At 44.0% G+C, this 16,207-nt stretch overlaps 1 protein-coding gene across 1 annotated transcript in view; it reads left to right on the plus strand.

Annotated features, from left to right (window-relative positions):
- Positions 1 to 16,207, plus strand: part of LOC147113438 (guanylate cyclase 2G-like) — a 42,281-nt gene that overhangs the window by 6,114 nt on the left and 19,960 nt on the right. Inside the window, exons 2-8 of the mRNA XM_085996125.1 lie at positions 6,122 to 6,257; positions 6,895 to 6,998; positions 9,114 to 9,277; positions 9,386 to 9,529; positions 11,000 to 11,083; positions 12,823 to 12,927; positions 15,863 to 15,934. Coding sequence (XP_085852251.1) covers positions 6,122 to 6,257; positions 6,895 to 6,998; positions 9,114 to 9,277; positions 9,386 to 9,529; positions 11,000 to 11,083; positions 12,823 to 12,927; positions 15,863 to 15,934 — 809 coding nt within the window. The remainder of the gene's footprint in view (positions 1 to 6,121; positions 6,258 to 6,894; positions 6,999 to 9,113; positions 9,278 to 9,385; positions 9,530 to 10,999; positions 11,084 to 12,822; positions 12,928 to 15,862; positions 15,935 to 16,207) is intronic.

A 16,207-nucleotide genomic window follows, 5' to 3' on the forward strand; every position in this document is an offset into this window, starting at 1 on the left:
TGTGGGAGTACCGAGAGTTTTATCCACCCTAGCCTGGTACGGCGGCACTCATTAACGGTAACCCCTACACGGTGCAGAATTGCTATGGCTGCTAAGCCCCACACTTCGGACATTTTGGGCTACTGTGTGGTAACACTGACTGTAAAAGGCACGGACTACAAGGATTTTAAACTCCTCGTGATGCCAGAACTCTGTGTTAATGTAATCTTGGGCCTGGACTTCCAGTGCCACCACGAAAGTGTCACGCTAGCATAGGGCGGGTCCCAGCCGCCACTCACAGTCTGTGGCCTATCAACCTTAAAAATCAGCCCGCCCTCTTTATTCGCTAATCTCGCTCCGAACTGTAGGCCCATAGCGACCAAAAGTAGACGGTACAGTCTGGAAGACAGACACTTTATCAAGGCGGAAGTGGACAGACTCCTGCGGGAAGGCATTATTGAATGCAATACCAGCCCGTGGCGTGCCCAAGTAGTCATAGTTAAAAATAGTGAAAAGAAACGGATGGTAATTGACTACAGCCAGACTGTTAATATTTATACCCAGCTGGACGCCTACCCTTTACCCCGCATATCAGAAATGGTCAACCAGATTGCGCAATACCGAGTCTTCTCGACTATTGACCTCAAATCCGCGTATCACCAGCTCCCCATTAGAACGGAGGACCGCCCGTACACCGCCTTCGAGGCGAACGGGCGCCTCTACCATTTTCTCAGAGTGCCCTTCGGGGTAACAAATGGGGTCTCGGTCTTCCAACGTGAGATGGACCGCATGGTTGACGAGAATAAACTACAAGTTACCTACCCCTATCTGGATAATGTCACTATCTGCGGGCACAACCAGCAAGACCACGATCTAAATCTTGCGAGATTTTTCAAAACTGCCCTAAAGCTGAATCTAACCTACAACGAAGACAAATGTGTCTTCAACACAACCCGTCTCTGTAACCTCGGCTGTGTGGTGGAAGATGGGGTAATTGGACCGGACCCTGACCGATTACGCCCCCTAAAGGAACTGCACCTGCCACACAATCCCAAAGCTTTAAAAAGGTGCCTGGGATTTTTTTCGTACTATGCCCAATGGGTGCCCAATTACTCTGATAAGGCCCGACCCCTCATTAAATCGATGTCCGTCCCACTATCAGCTGAAGCTCGGGAGGCTTTCACCAGTATTAAACAGGACATTGAAAGGGCTGCAGTGTGCGCAGTGGACGAATGCATTCCCTTTCAAGTCGAAAGCGATGCGTCAGACTTTGCCTTAGCTGCGACCCTCAATCAGGCTGGGAGACTTGTGGCCTTCTTCTCCCGAACCCTTCAGGGACCTGAAATCAGGCACTCTTCTGTCGAGAAGGAGGCACAGGCTATAGTGGAGGCAGTGCGGCACTGGAGACACTACCTAGCCGGCAAACGTTTCACCCTGCTCACCGACCAGCGGTCGGTGGCTTTCATGTTTAATAACAAACAAAGGGGGAAAATCAAGAATGACAAAATACTCAGGTGGAGGATCGAACTATCCATGTTCGACTATGATATTATGTACAGGCCGGGAGCCCTTAATGAACCCCCAGACGCCCTATCGCGGGGAATGTGTGCCAGCATTCATACGGACAAATTACAGGGTCTCCACAACGACCTCTGTCACCCAGGGGTCACCCGACTATACCATTTTATAAAGTCCAACAATCTGCCCCACTCCATCGAGGAGGTCAGGGCAATGACCAGAGCCTGCCGCATCTGTGTGGAATGCAAGCCTTGTTTCTACAGGCCTGACCATGCACACCTTATCAAAGCCACAAGGCCATTCGAGCGCCTAATTCTGGACTTCAAGGGACCCCTTCCCTCTGCCGACCGTAACATATACTTCCTCAATATCATTGAATATTCCCGCTTCCCCTTCGCCATTCCCTGCCCAGACATGACCAGTGCCACGGTCATCAAGTGTCTCGGTAATCTATTCTGCATGTTTGGCATGCCGAACTACATACACAGCGATAGGGGGACGTCATTCATGAGTGACGAGCTGCGCCAGTTCTTGCTCTCGAAGGGGATAGCCACTAGCAGAACCACTAGCTACAACCCCCGGGGTAATGGGCAAGTGGAAAGGGAGAATGCTACTGTTTGGAAGGCTGTCACGTTAGCCTTAAAGTCAAAAGGCCTTCCGACCTCCCGCTGGCAGGAAGTCCTCCCAGACGTGCTCCACTCCATAAGGTCTCTGTTATGTACTGCCACTAACGCTACCCCTCACGAAAAGATGTTCGTTTTCCCTCGGAAATCCACCTCGGGCATATCTCTACCCGCGTGGCTGACGTCTCCGGGGACAGTACTATTGCGGAAGCACGTGAGAGGCCATAAAATGGACCCCCTTGTGGAAAAGGTACAGCTCCTCCATGCAAACCCTCAGTACGCCTATATCGAATACTCTGACGGGCGAGAGGACACTGTTTCCATAAAAGACCTCGCTCCCTCGGGGAGCGGAGAGAACGATGGGAGACTACCCGATGAAGACCTACACTACAAAGAGACAGGACGCCCAGAGGTATCAATACCCAACTTTAACCTGGAGGACACTGCAGATAAGCTGGAAGACACTGCGGAGGCCCGGACAGCGGAGGAACCAGAATCCACTCCCCTAGAGGCACCCCAACCGGCTTTGCGCCGATCGCTGAGAACTGCAAAACCTCCTGACAGACTCACTTATACCAACTTTTAAGAAACATCACCCCGATGGACTAAATCTATAGAAGGGGTGAATGTAATGAAATCTGTTTGTCTTGGTCCTGTATTCGTTTTGCACTCATGTATATTACCCTCCCCCACTGTGTATAGTTTCACTTCCTCTTTCCCGACTAATCTGGGAGATTCCAGGTCTTGGCTCTTGGCTCCGCCCCTGACTTCTCTTACATAAAGATCCCAGGATCTGTATGACTCATTCCTGTGAACCAGTTGGCGTGTTGAGATGTTAGCTCTGATCTTAGTGATTAAAAGCCAACTTGTTTAAGTCTATAACTTCTAGTTTTGTGGTTATTGAAGGCCCATCAAGTCTCAATTTTAAAGGTCCCCTTCCATCAAGCAACCATAATGTCTATTTTCTTAATATTTTAGACAAGTACTCTCGGTTCCCTTTTGTTATCCCCTGTCCAGATGTGACTAGTGCTGTTGTAATTAAATGCCTCTGCCAACTGTTTTCCTTGTTTGGCATGCCTAACTATATACATAGTGATAGGGGTTCTTCCTTTATGAGCGAAGAATTGCGACAGTTTTTGCTATCGAAAGGGATTGCAACGAGTAGAACTACCAGCTGCAACCCTCGTGGTAATGGGCAGGTCGAGAAAGAAAATGCGACAGTGTGGAAGGCTATCGTACTGTCTCTGAAGTCGCGAGGCCTGCCGACCTCTCGCTGGCAGGATGTCCTGCCAGATGTGCTGCATTCCATAAGGTCTCTTTTGTGTATAGCGACGAATGCCACCCCTCATGAAAGGATGTTTAGTTTTCCAAGAAAAGCTACTAATGGAGTAATGTTACCCACATGGTTGACGACCACGGGCCCTATGTTGTTGCGCAGACATGTGAGAGGCCACAAGACTGATCCACTGGTGGAGGAAGTACAACTCCTCCATGCTAATCCCCAGTATGCATATATTCAATATCCGGATGGGCGAGAGGATACGGTCTCTATTAAAGATCTTGCACCTGCTGGAGCTCGAAAAGAGTTCGACTCTGAGAGTAGAGTTTTCAATCGTGGTATTGGACCTTCAGAGACACAAACCCTCAGTGTGGAAAATACTGATGATTCTGGGAATTCGAATGAACCGGAGTTAGTACTCCGGAAGGAGCCTCAGCAAGAGTTACGTCGTTCCCAGAGGATTATCAGACCTCCTGACAGACTGAATCTATAGCAGGGGGTGAATGTAATGAAATAACTCTGTGTTCTGGCATTTGTATTGTTGTTGTTGTACTTGTTAATGTCTGGAATGTTCCACCGGTGTAATACCACTAATGCTCCTCCCTAGCCCCACCCCTCTTCTGGAATGTTCTACCAAGGGCTGGGTCGGTGATGACTGTATTAACTTGATGCCATGTTCTTACTTAATAAAAGCCTTAGTTTTAAGCTTTAACCTCATGGATTCAGGCAGTTATTTGGCACATCAGTAATAAAGCATTGTACCTCAAGCTTTCTTTCATTTGCTTGTCATCACTTTGTTCTTCCGTTAGCATTAGTTCTCTCCACAGTGGCTTGTAAACAGGGCACAGTGACACACTACCTAATTACAGCAGCCTAATCCTAGCTTCTCTCATTATTAATATATTTGTTAACTCCCTTCTAGTTAATCTTTTGCTATTAACACCCCATGAATGCCAGGCGAAACAAGTTAAAATTGGCCCCAGGAAGTGATCTTTTATTCCATTACAAATTTATGTTTTTATTGGTACAACAGTAGGGTTTTATGTATTTTAAGAGAATTAGGGTATCAGTGAAGCTCTTCAAAAAACCAAGTTGTTTTTACTGTACCCAGTTTGATCCCGTTTTATCCCTTCCTCATTGTGGCAGTTTATTGCCATTCATCCTTCCTACACTTTGGAGGGGAGGTGAATAGATTCAAATGCAACATCCAGCACAATGTCAGTCCGAACTCAATTATGGGCCGGAGGACACAAAATTCCTTTTCTTTCAAGCCAAGATACTCCGCCTCTGAACAAACATTGTTGCTAGTGGCCTGGCTGCGATTCAACAGAACGCATCATGTTGGTGGCAGAAGGTAGGCTGGAATTTGAAACGATTGGCTACTCAAATTACAGGATACATCAGGTAACAAGTAACAGTTCTCCAGAACGCTGTGGGTGGAAGCTATGCAGAAGATATATATATTTTATTATTTGAAAGCAGCTCAAGATGCATTTTCTTGGATATTGGTGCACAAAAATAAAATTACCCTGAGAAAAGTCATGATTGTGGCTTAATGTGTAACAATTATAAAAATAGTGCACAATTGTATAATGAATGGGGGCCAACTCCACACAAATGGTAACCATCCCCTTAGTTGATCATGTTGCAGTGCTGCCTTTTACACAATGAATAGTGTATGGCAGTTTATATATTTATTTGTACCCTGTTCACTTCCATCTTCCTGCCTTAATGGTCTCAGCCATGGTCTTGCCCCTCTACTATCATCTTTGCCACCCTGTGATACTCAAGCAGCACGAAGCACATTTGAAGTAGGGCAACTTATGTCAATTTTTTCCTTCTCACAAATAGGGATGGCCCATTTCAAAATAGGCCTCTGTTCAACCGTCTACCTGAGAACTGGCGATGCTCACACAATCCAAACAAAGGAACTTGGGACTTTTTATTATCTCTCTATTAAACTAATCTTTCTTTCCCTCTCTATTTCTCTTTTTGTACCTGATTTGAGATTGAATTCGCCCACTCTAATTCACCCTCCTTCTCAGTCCTTGCGCTGTTTATTTCTCAATCCTTCAATCTGATTGGTTAGGGAGATACACAATTGCTTGCCCTGTTCACTCAGGTCCCAGGTGCCCGGTTTCCCTCGCTGCGATGTTATCGACTCGCACTTTCAGCAACTTGCCACGCAAAAAATGTAAAATCCTTAACATGCAAGGGCAAGTCTAACTCATGGCAGATGCCATTAGAGGCCACGACAAATGATGGCCCAACATAAGTACTCGAAAGAAACCCGGTCAAACCTGAGTGTTAAAATTGCAATATCTCATTTAATAATGGGCCTTTAACAGACCAGTACTCAATGGGAATGAACAATGGAGTACTTAGCTATTGTGGGACACTCTGCATTGGGGGAAGGAGTAAAAGTTGACATAGTCAGTTCAACCTCTCCACCAAAGGTCCATCTAATACTGAGTAATCATTTAACAGCATTCATGTCAGTAATCCTGCTTCCAAATCTGGCCAAATTCACAGAAACTAATGTTTGACTACTTTTGATTATACCTGTAATAAGAATATCAAAAGTGTATTGGAGATTGTAACTTTTTTGGTAAGTAAAGTCCATGTGAAGAGGACAAATATCCTTTTACCCTCTTGTAATGCTAGAAACTATATATATATAGAAATTGAGAGCATAAATCCTACTCTTTCTTTATGTTAATAGGTATAACTGGCTTGGTGGATATTGATAGCTCCGGAAAAAGAGATATGGATTATTCTGTGTATGGCCTGCAATGGTACGGGAACATCACAAAGTTTGTTCCTGTTCTTCAATACGACAGCTACAGAAAATCAATAAGGTAGGTTCTGCTGAGTAGCTTATTATTAGGTCATTGAATAATGTGGAACTTTGTAACATTATTTTTTCATGTATAGGACCTGAAGGGATGAAAGTCTCTTTCCTCAGAAGGCTCATGAAAAAGTGTTTGTCAAATTTATTTTGTATTTGGGGTAAGGAGAAACACAGAGCTGTACATCATTCTGGCCACAACAATATCACCTTCAAATGGTACGATGATGTGTTTCAATATAATAATGTAAATATTTGATAGGCACTTTCTCATGTAAAAGTTTCTTCTTTAAAGTGCAATGATTTGCACAGTCAGAACCCACTACTTTGTTCAGCCATTTAAAAAAAATAAAAATCTGTTAAATTGTACTGCAATTTTAATGTTTCATAAGTAACAATGAGTTATCAAATGAGGGAGATATTGCCTGTGCTCTATGTATAGCAAAAACATGAACATATTTATAAAGAACATGCAATCTTACTACACATGATGTACAGAAGAGATCGCCCCCATAAAAACTAGAATATTGGGTAAAATGCATACTACAAGACAGGGATTTTTCCTTGTCACAAAACAGTATTTAGTCTTAGAAAATGTGCACAAAACGAGTCGTAGAATGACGATTTCTTCTTTCCCATTTTTGCAGCTCAACTAAAGAATTTGCTTACATTTCATGGCCTGATGGAACTCCTGTTGAAGACCGTCCTGACTGTGGATTTTACAATGAGCTTTGTGAACCAGCCGCCAAAAGTAGGCATTTAACCAAGTCATTCTCCTGTATGGGGTAGACTGGATGCACCAGTAGGTCTTTTCCTGTCTGTCATCTTTCCTATGTTCATAGCATGTACAGAATTTTTCTGATAAGTATTCATGCTCATTAAGGGGCTGAAATTTCTCCTGTTGATAACTTGACCAAGAAAGTCAAGATTAATGTATTTAATGCCAATTTTGTTCTACAATAATTAACAGGATGAATTTCACTCCCATAGTCAGGCGCGTTTTTTGTGATGGTGATAGGGCTATCGAATGATACTGGGGCTTAAAGGGTTAAATTATGAGGACATATTGAATAGACTAGGCTTATATTCCATTGAGTATAGAAGATTAAGGGGTGATCTAATTGAAGTGTTTAGAAGCCGATTAAAATATTTGATAGGGTAGATAGATACAGATAAAGTATTTCCTCTGGTTAGGGAGTCCAGAACAAGGGAGCTTAACCTTAAAATTAGAGCTAGGCCATTCAAGGATGATGTCAGGAAGCACTTCTACACGCAAAGGGTAGTGGAACTCTGGAACTCTCTCCCCCCAAAAGCTGCTGAGGCTGGGATCAATTGAAAATGTCAAAACTGAGATTGATAGATTTTTGTTAGGCAAGGATTTTAAGGGATATGGAACGAAGGCAGGTAAATGGAGTTAAGATACAGATGAACCGCAATCTAATTGAATGGCGGAACAGGCTGGAGGGGCTGAAGGGCCTTTTCCTATTCCTATGTTCCTAAGCTAATGTGGAGGACAAACACCAACACAGCCTGGTTGGGCCAAACAGCCTGTTCCTGTGTTGTAATTCTATATTTTGGACCAGGTTTGCATCTAAAAGTGAAAGTTTCCTGTCAAGGTGATGCTGTTTAGCCAGTTTATGTTAATGAACCTGCTACAATTAATTAATTGCACCTCTATCATTTCACATGCTTCTGACAGCGCAGCTTTCAGCGGCAGATGATAACATTCGGATTCATTTAAACAGGCTACTCAATTCATTGAGATGATCTGGAAAATGTTAGGAGTCCTTAAAAAATGATTTGTGCAATAAGATATTATTCATTCAGGGGAGCTATTCATTTAACAGATACTTGTTTAAATGGGTTCACTGTGGTGGCTTTTGAGTACAGCCTATACAGTTTCATGGTACTGTACACACTGATGGGTGAGTATATGGATATTCACAAAAGGGAATTCCAATTGGCTAAGAATTCTGCTAAAGCATTATCGTAAATGCACAGCATTAGACTTTACTATTGCGTTACTGGTTAAAGGGTGCTGCTGTCAGAAGTTGTGCAGGAAACAATTACTTCCGACACATTCAGGGGAAATTTAACTCCCTGCACCTGGCAGAAACTGGGCAGAACAAAAGTTAAAATCCAAGCACTTACCGCTCGTTTTCCGCCACACAGCCACCTTAATGCTGCTGTGTACTTGGGAAGTTGAGAAGCCACCTGACTCAGTTGGGAATCTCATAAAAAATGCAAATCAGGGAACTATCACTTAGATAGCACACTGGTGCAATTTAAACTTCCTACTGATCGGAATGTTAGCCATGGACGCTCCATTCAGGACAAACCAGTGGAAGCCCTGTCGGTAAGTGTAAAACTTATCTTTATGGGGCCCGGAGGAGCAGGTGTTCTCCGAGCCCCACAAAAATGTGGCCGCTGCCACCCGAACTCCCCCTTCCCACCCATGAAACCCTCCTGAACACCCACTGGCCCCTCCACCCCAACCCCTGCACACACAATTTACCTGACTGCCGGCATGGCAGCCTTTGGGCTGCCTGATCTTTGTAGGCCCAAAACCAGCAAGCTGCCTCTAGATGCCCGTTTTGAGCAGAACGTTAATGAGGCCAGGCCGTTAAAATGAACCGGGCTTCCCACTGCAGCTCCTGGCTGGGCGGCCCCTCATCCCGCTGGTTTCCCGCCTGGGAGTTAAAATCCCGCCTGTTGTAATACTACCTTCTATGGAATTTCAATTTCTTTATGACAGACACTGGTACATTACAACCCTGATAAATACTGGCCTCACACATTCTCACTGACTATTGTCAATTTAGACTAGTCTGGTTATGTACTCACTTGGTCTGCTCTGCTTTTCCAGATAACTCCCTTGTGATTATAGTCGTTGTCGTCGTGGTCTTGGCTTTTGCTGCAGCTGCTTTTATTACCTTCCAACTGGCACAGAAACGTAAATCACGAAATCAAGTTCAGGGTATGTGGTGGAAAATAAGTTATGAAGACATCATTATCCTGAAAGAAAAGAAGGTACAGGATTGGCAGTATACAACATTGTTGCTGTTATCAAAGATTAAAAGAGACATAAAATGAAGCACGATTTTACACAAATGGTTTTTTTTCCATATCAATGCACAGAGGCATGTTGATGCATTGTCTAGTACTACCCCATCAATCATAGAAATTGGAAGCCATGGAACTAATATTTCAAGTCATCAGAATTATGGTTCCAGAGATAAACTAGGAAACAGCATAGTTTATACCACAGTAGGCCTTTACCAGGTGAGTTTGCTTCAAGAATTCTTATATTGTTAAAATATATTATTAAGTGATGTTTTATTGAGCATAGTATTTAAAATACATTCACAGCACAACCTTGAAATATATGCCTGTTCATCTCAGTGGGATTTTATTTTCACGATGTAAGATTTTATATACACCAACAGATTTCATATCAGAAGAATTTACTACAATATTCAAGAAGCTAACATATTCAGGTGGGACAGGCAGAATGTGATGAGTGGACAAGGGTCATGAAGCAACATCATGCGTGTTTTTGAAAGAGGGAAATGGATTTCAATTACTGTCAATACCTACAATGCCGCCATTACTGAATTCATATGCAAATTCTCCCCTTGGCTGGAATTCTTCAAATGGGATTAAGCCTATGTGTTGGATCAAAAGCATTGCTGAAACACCCAGTGGTACAGACTGGGACTAGCATACAGTTCAAAACCTACAGTTTAACGCTGTTTGATGGATAGTCACGTAATGTTACCTCAGCTCCATTAGATAACATGATGACACAGTGCCACCTACAGGTGCAATTCCAATGCAACGTTATGACGCACTCAACAATTTTAATAATATAATAATAGATTAGTAATAAGGTTGTTCTCATGAAGTCAAGCATAGGCACTAAATATTATTGCACTGATTTATTGTTCAAGCAAATTTCCAAATAAATAAAATCTTTGATTTCATACAAGTTGTGCTCATAGTGTGTTATGGTTCTGCTGCAGAGTACCCACTCTCCTTGTTGCCCTAAATGTCTGATTCCAGCCACTGTAGTGACCAACCTCATGCAGAATCTATCACCTGTGAAAAATGTTCCAAATATACCACAGTGCACAAAAATTCAAAATAATCTTGAGGAGAGAAGGGGATGGCCATGGAACTTCCCAGGGAAGGGGGGGAATAGCCTGTGGCATGGGGGAGAGATGCGTGGAAGAATCCGTATTTGGATGGAGTGTGTACACTTTTATATTTTCTGCCTACATCCCTGGCCACCAAAGATCATAAATACCGCACGCAGCCTTCTCCTGTAATCTGGGAACATCCTAAAGATAGGTCTGCCAAGATGCACATCACTGATCAGAATGGCACTTAATCTCTCAAAGTGGATTCTACAAACTTAAAGCCTCGCACCAACTGACACTCCCACAATAAGTGCAGCAGGGTCCCTCCATTTTCCTGCAAAGACATCGCAATGAAGGGGGTGTCAGCACCCATGAGATGCAGACAGCTTAGTGTCCCACACAAAGTCCTACATCAACTGTCCTCCAGCACTGACTTAGCTTGCTTGATCTATGATACATACATTGTTTCGTAATTAGAGTGAGATTGTCTGAGAAAAGCACCAAGTGAAATTGCAAATCCATTGAAAGAAGTCTTACTGAAAATAAACAAGACTTGACAGGTCTGTGATGTCTTAATTACTGCTGTTGTACTCATTAATTTCTGCCATGACAGGGAAATCACGTAGCAGTTATATACCTTGATGGATCAGCATCTCCAGATATCAGCAAACAATCAATACTAGAAGAACTGCAGATGGTATGACAAATATGTTTACAGTTACAATGGTGTAATTAAGCACCTCGAAGAATAGGTTTAAAAAGTGTCAGTTACATATTTTTTAGAAATGGCTTTCTTGGGCTGGATTTTCTCAATGGGGAGCTGAAACCCGACAAGTGGGAGTCCCGCCTCCATCAACTTCTGGCCAACCCATGTGATTTTCCCTTGATTGACCTTGTTAAGCTCGCCCAGCGGGCTTAGCAGGCGAATTAAGGGAAAGCCGATTACAGAGAACGTCAATTTATGACATTTCATCTGTCAAATATTTTTGACGGATGAATTGTCATTGTTTGACATCTCTGTGAAGCTGTCAAACACTGACATTCCCTGGAGTTTGATGCGTTCTTGAATTCAAGACCTCATCAAACCTCTTTCTTTTGCAGAAATTAGATGGCTGGTCATCTCTACCGTGGAGGTGCAAGACTCTCCGCATACCCACCGCTTGAAGCCTGCAGGAAAAAACAAAAGTACACTTTTTTTGTAACACTTTGCACTTCAGATACTCACCTCTCCACACTTGCACCCATCACTCACCTCCACAGCACACTTTTGGACCCCGCAGACCCACTACTCGCCTCGGTGACCCTGACGGGTTTCGGAGCCTTCAGGAAGCCCGCACTTGTGTGGGCAAAAAGAGGATAATCCTCTTATCTGCCTGTTAATTGGCTGTAATCCCTTCCCGCCTCCAAGGAGACGGGACCGAGCGCGGGACTGCTACCCACCTCTTGGCAAGATGGCATGGACGTGGGTTGAGGGCGGGTTGGGCACCCGCCCCCAAATTCTGTCATTTTCCCGGCAGTCCCACTTCCAAACCCGCCTCCCCAGGGCTGGCAAGATCACGCCCAAAGTCAAATCTTTTCCACCTTTTCTCTCTTTTTTTTTCAAAGGCGCTGACTTCCGCTGCACTCTAGTTCCTCAGGCCCTTGCGGCCCCAGCTCAAGTGATTGTTCATCATGTATGAGCCTTGGCAGTGAGTGCTGGCAGGCTATTCTTTCAAAAGGGGCATCACAACCAAGCCTGGTCCTCTCCTCCCTTGATAACCAAAGACATGCACTATCCAGTAGGGATCCCTGGATAATGATCGGGAGTAGTAACCCTGTCTTCTTTACTCATCCACTGTCCAGGAGTACTGAGGTGACTTCTCTTCAGCCTCCCCTGGCTGAGCCCAGCTAACCGAGCACAGACCAGGAATTAAAGCTGGGACCAACTGCTTTGTAACATTTAAGCCAGTGGCAGAGGTATCAGGATAGCTTTGATGTGATGGGTTTCACAGGCATAGCTGGCTGGAAACTGTAACATGTCCCCTTTAGTTATGTCACAAATTAAACATTTTGTCAGGACTTTAAAAGAATATATTAATACTGTGATGTAAAGGACAGTCAAAAGGAAGGAATGCACATGATTAAGAACGTAAGAAATAGGAGCAGAAGTAGGCCGTATGGCCCCCCGAGCCTGCTCCACCATTCAATAAGATCATCGCTGATCTTCTACCTCAACTCTACTTTTCCCGCCCAATCCCTTGATTCACATTAGTGTCCAAATATTTAGTTTTTTTTAAGACTGAGATCGATGGTTTTTTATATGCTTTATATTGAGGAACTTGGAGGCCAGATTTTCTCTGGTACAAGTTTAGTAGCTCGAATACATTCATTTGAAGGAAAAATATGCATTCAATTTCAAGATGATGTCTAACTGTGAATTATTAATGTTGGTTCCAGATGCGAGAACTAAGACATGAAAATCTAGTAACTTTCTTTGGTGTATGTACCGATGTACCACACATGTGTATCATTTCACAATACTGCAAAAAGGGAAGTTTAAACGTAAGTTGATTGAAATAAGACTGTAAGTTATGTTTTCAAATGTGTAACATGCTTTATCAACTTAATACCATCTGTTCACAAAGATTGAGATCATACGTTCAGCTTCCTCTACTGCTTCCTTCTCTTCCCCTTGCCCACCAAGGCAAACCTCCCCCCAGGCTTCCCCCTGCCCTACCTCTGAACCCACATCTTTCTCCAGTTTCTCTCCTCATGCCCTCTCCAAGCTCATCTTTTCCATAAGACCCATCTCCTGCTCTCTTGATCCTATTCCCACTAGACTGCTGACCACCAAACTCCCCTTCTTGGCCCTCCATGTGAGCTGACATATTATAAGTGGTTCCCTTTCCACAGGTACCATCCCCCTCCCTTTCAAAACCTCCATCAGCCCCCTCCTCAAAAACCCACCCTCGACCCCTTTGTCCTTACGAATTACTACCCCATCTTCAGCCTCCCGTACCTCTCTAAAATCCTTGAGTGTGCTGTTGCCTCATCAATCCATGCCCATCATTCTCACCACTCCCTGTTTCAATCACTTCAATCAGGTTTACTTCCCAAGCCACAGAACTGAAATGGCTCTAACTAAAGACACAAATGACTCACTGTGACTATGACCATGGTGTATTATGCTCCTTATTGATCGAAACTCTCTGCAGCCATTGACACGGTCGACCGCTCCATTCTCCTCCAAAGCCTTTTCTCCATTGTCCAGCCCAGTGCGATTTCCCTCGCTTGGTTCCATTCTTACCTATCTGAGCATAGTCAAAGTACCTTCAGCAATGGCTTCTCTTCCCCTGCACTATCACCTCTGGAGATGTTCATGGATCTATCTTTGGCCCCCTGCTGTTTCTCATCTGCATGCTGCCCTTTTGCGCCATCTTCCGCAGACATAGGGTTAGCTTCTTCATGTATTCTGAGACACCCAGCTCTTCTCTCCACTAGCTCTCTTGGCCTCCCCACTGCCTCTGTGCTGTCGGCCTGCTTGTCCGATAATCAGTCATGACTGAGCCACAGTTTCCGCTAGTTAAACATTATGAAGACTGAAAGCGTTGTCTTCAGCCCCACCCCATAAACTCTGTACCCACGCCATCAATTCCATTCCCCTCCCTGCCCATTGCCTCAGGCTGAATCAGATTGTCTGCAATCTCAGCATCCTATTCAACCCTGACCAAATATGCTCTGCATCACAAACACTGCCTACTTCCACCATCGTAACATTACCTGACTCAGCTCCTGCATTTAACATTTTTTTGGGTAGGCATTGAAGTGCCGTAACCTACAAGGCTACAGAGCTGGAACGTGGGATTAGGCTGGATAGCTCTTCTTCGGCCGACACAGGCACAATGGGCTGAATGGCCTCCTTCTGTGCTGTAAATTTCTATGATCAGCCCATCCGCCACGGAAAACCCTCATCCATGTTTTTGTTCCCTCCAGACATGACTATTCCAATGCTCTCCTGGCCAGCTCCCATCCTCCGCCCTCCATGAACCTCAGTTCATCCAAAACTCTGCTGTCGTATCCTATCCTCAGCCAAGTCCTACTGACGTATCATCCCTGTCCTTCCTGATTGTTTCCTGGTTCCCAAACACCTCCAATTTATAATCCTCATCCTCATGTTTAAATCCCTTCCTGGCCTCTCCGCTCCCTACCTCTATAACCTCCTCCAGCCCTACAACAACCCTGAACTCTCCATTCCTCTGACTCTGACTCTGGCCTTCTATGCATCTGCCCCTCCCTTTGCCCCACCATTGTTGTTCCTTTAGCCGTTTAGACCCCATGTTCTGGAAATCCCTCCCTAAACCCCTCTGCCTCTCCACCTCCCTCTCATTCTTTAAGACCCTCCTTAAAACTCATCTCTTTGACCAAGCTTTTAATCACACCCCCTAATATCCTCTTCTTTGGCTCACCGCCCATTTTTGTCTGATTTCACCTCTGCCTTGGGATGCTTCTCTATAGTAAAGAAGCACTCCTGGTCTTCCTGACTCCAGCCAAAAAAAACACTAGACAATACCTGGACTGTGTTGTGAGCGGTTTCCAGTGGTTTCTTTAAGGACCATTGCTTAGGCTGCACACCGCATGGCACAAGTAGGCAGAGCGTGTACAGCACCTGCTCCACCCATTGGTACCTCAAAATTGCAATTATTGTCCTACGCACATCACAGGATCCCGATTTGCATATTACAAGTAGCCTTCTGTCTGTAATAGGTGGGCACTGTGGCCGCCCAACTCAAGACCCTATCTAAGAGCAAACAGGGTGTGCAGTGACCCAACGCCACTTTTGAGCTGCTTCTGTCTTGTTTACACCGGGTGGCGAGATTTAAAATTGGCTACAGTATTTATCCCTAGAGGTACCTTTTCCTTGAAGCAAAGTTGCTCACTGAAAATGGTACAGTTTGGAGCATACTTACAACTTTCTGTCACAGATCAATACCATGGAATATACAACAGTTATTGCAGCTTCCTCATTCCATGATTGGAGGGAAATAGCAGCATAGGATCCAGATTACCATCCTTTGTAAACCATAACAACACCTTGCATTTACATAGCACCTTTAACATAGTAAAACATCCCAAGGCGCTTCACAGGAGTGCATGCAACACTGAGCTAGGGAAAATACTATAGCATCTCTAATGTGGAAGATGCTTAAAGGAGTGATTTTTGGAGTGGCGTTGTTTAATATTGAAATACAAAATTGCACAGCGTAGTTTGTGGGGCTTTGCAGCTTTAAGCAGGGATAGTCCAGAGCCAAGCAGGAGTTGTTAATTACAGCATCCAGTTATGTGAGAGGGCGCCTGTCCATTCACAGCAGCGACCAAGCTTTCAATGTTTGGGTATATTTTCCTCCATTCACTAAGGTGGAAAAAAAAGGCAGTGCATGTTTGTAAGGAAAAACACTATCACTAAATATATTCAATATATTCAATTTTCTTTCACCAGGATATCCTGAAAAACACAGATCTTGAACTTGACTGGATTTTCAAGCTCTCACTTGCTTATGATATAGTAAATGTGAGTACCTGGAAGCAATAGTTTGCATTTTGACATTAATAAAGTATAGATTTACTGTGATATTAAATATCTTCACTGGTGAGATGAATGGAATTTAAAAAATAAATCTAATCTCATTAAAAGCCATGTAAGCTTGAACTGCAACTTTCTGGTCTAATGTGTTAAATCTCTTTATCCTGCTACCTTAATGAAAAGGCATTCAGTTCTGAAGCATCTGCTGTAAACATGTCTGTAGCAAATCTGTAACCATGGGCCACGATTTTAAGTCTGGGT

Source organism: Somniosus microcephalus, chromosome 8, assembly GCF_052327205.1.
Source record: "Somniosus microcephalus isolate GS21.2 chromosome 8, FLI_Smic_1.0, whole genome shotgun sequence".
NCBI lineage: Eukaryota > Metazoa > Chordata > Chondrichthyes > Squaliformes > Somniosidae > Somniosus > Somniosus microcephalus.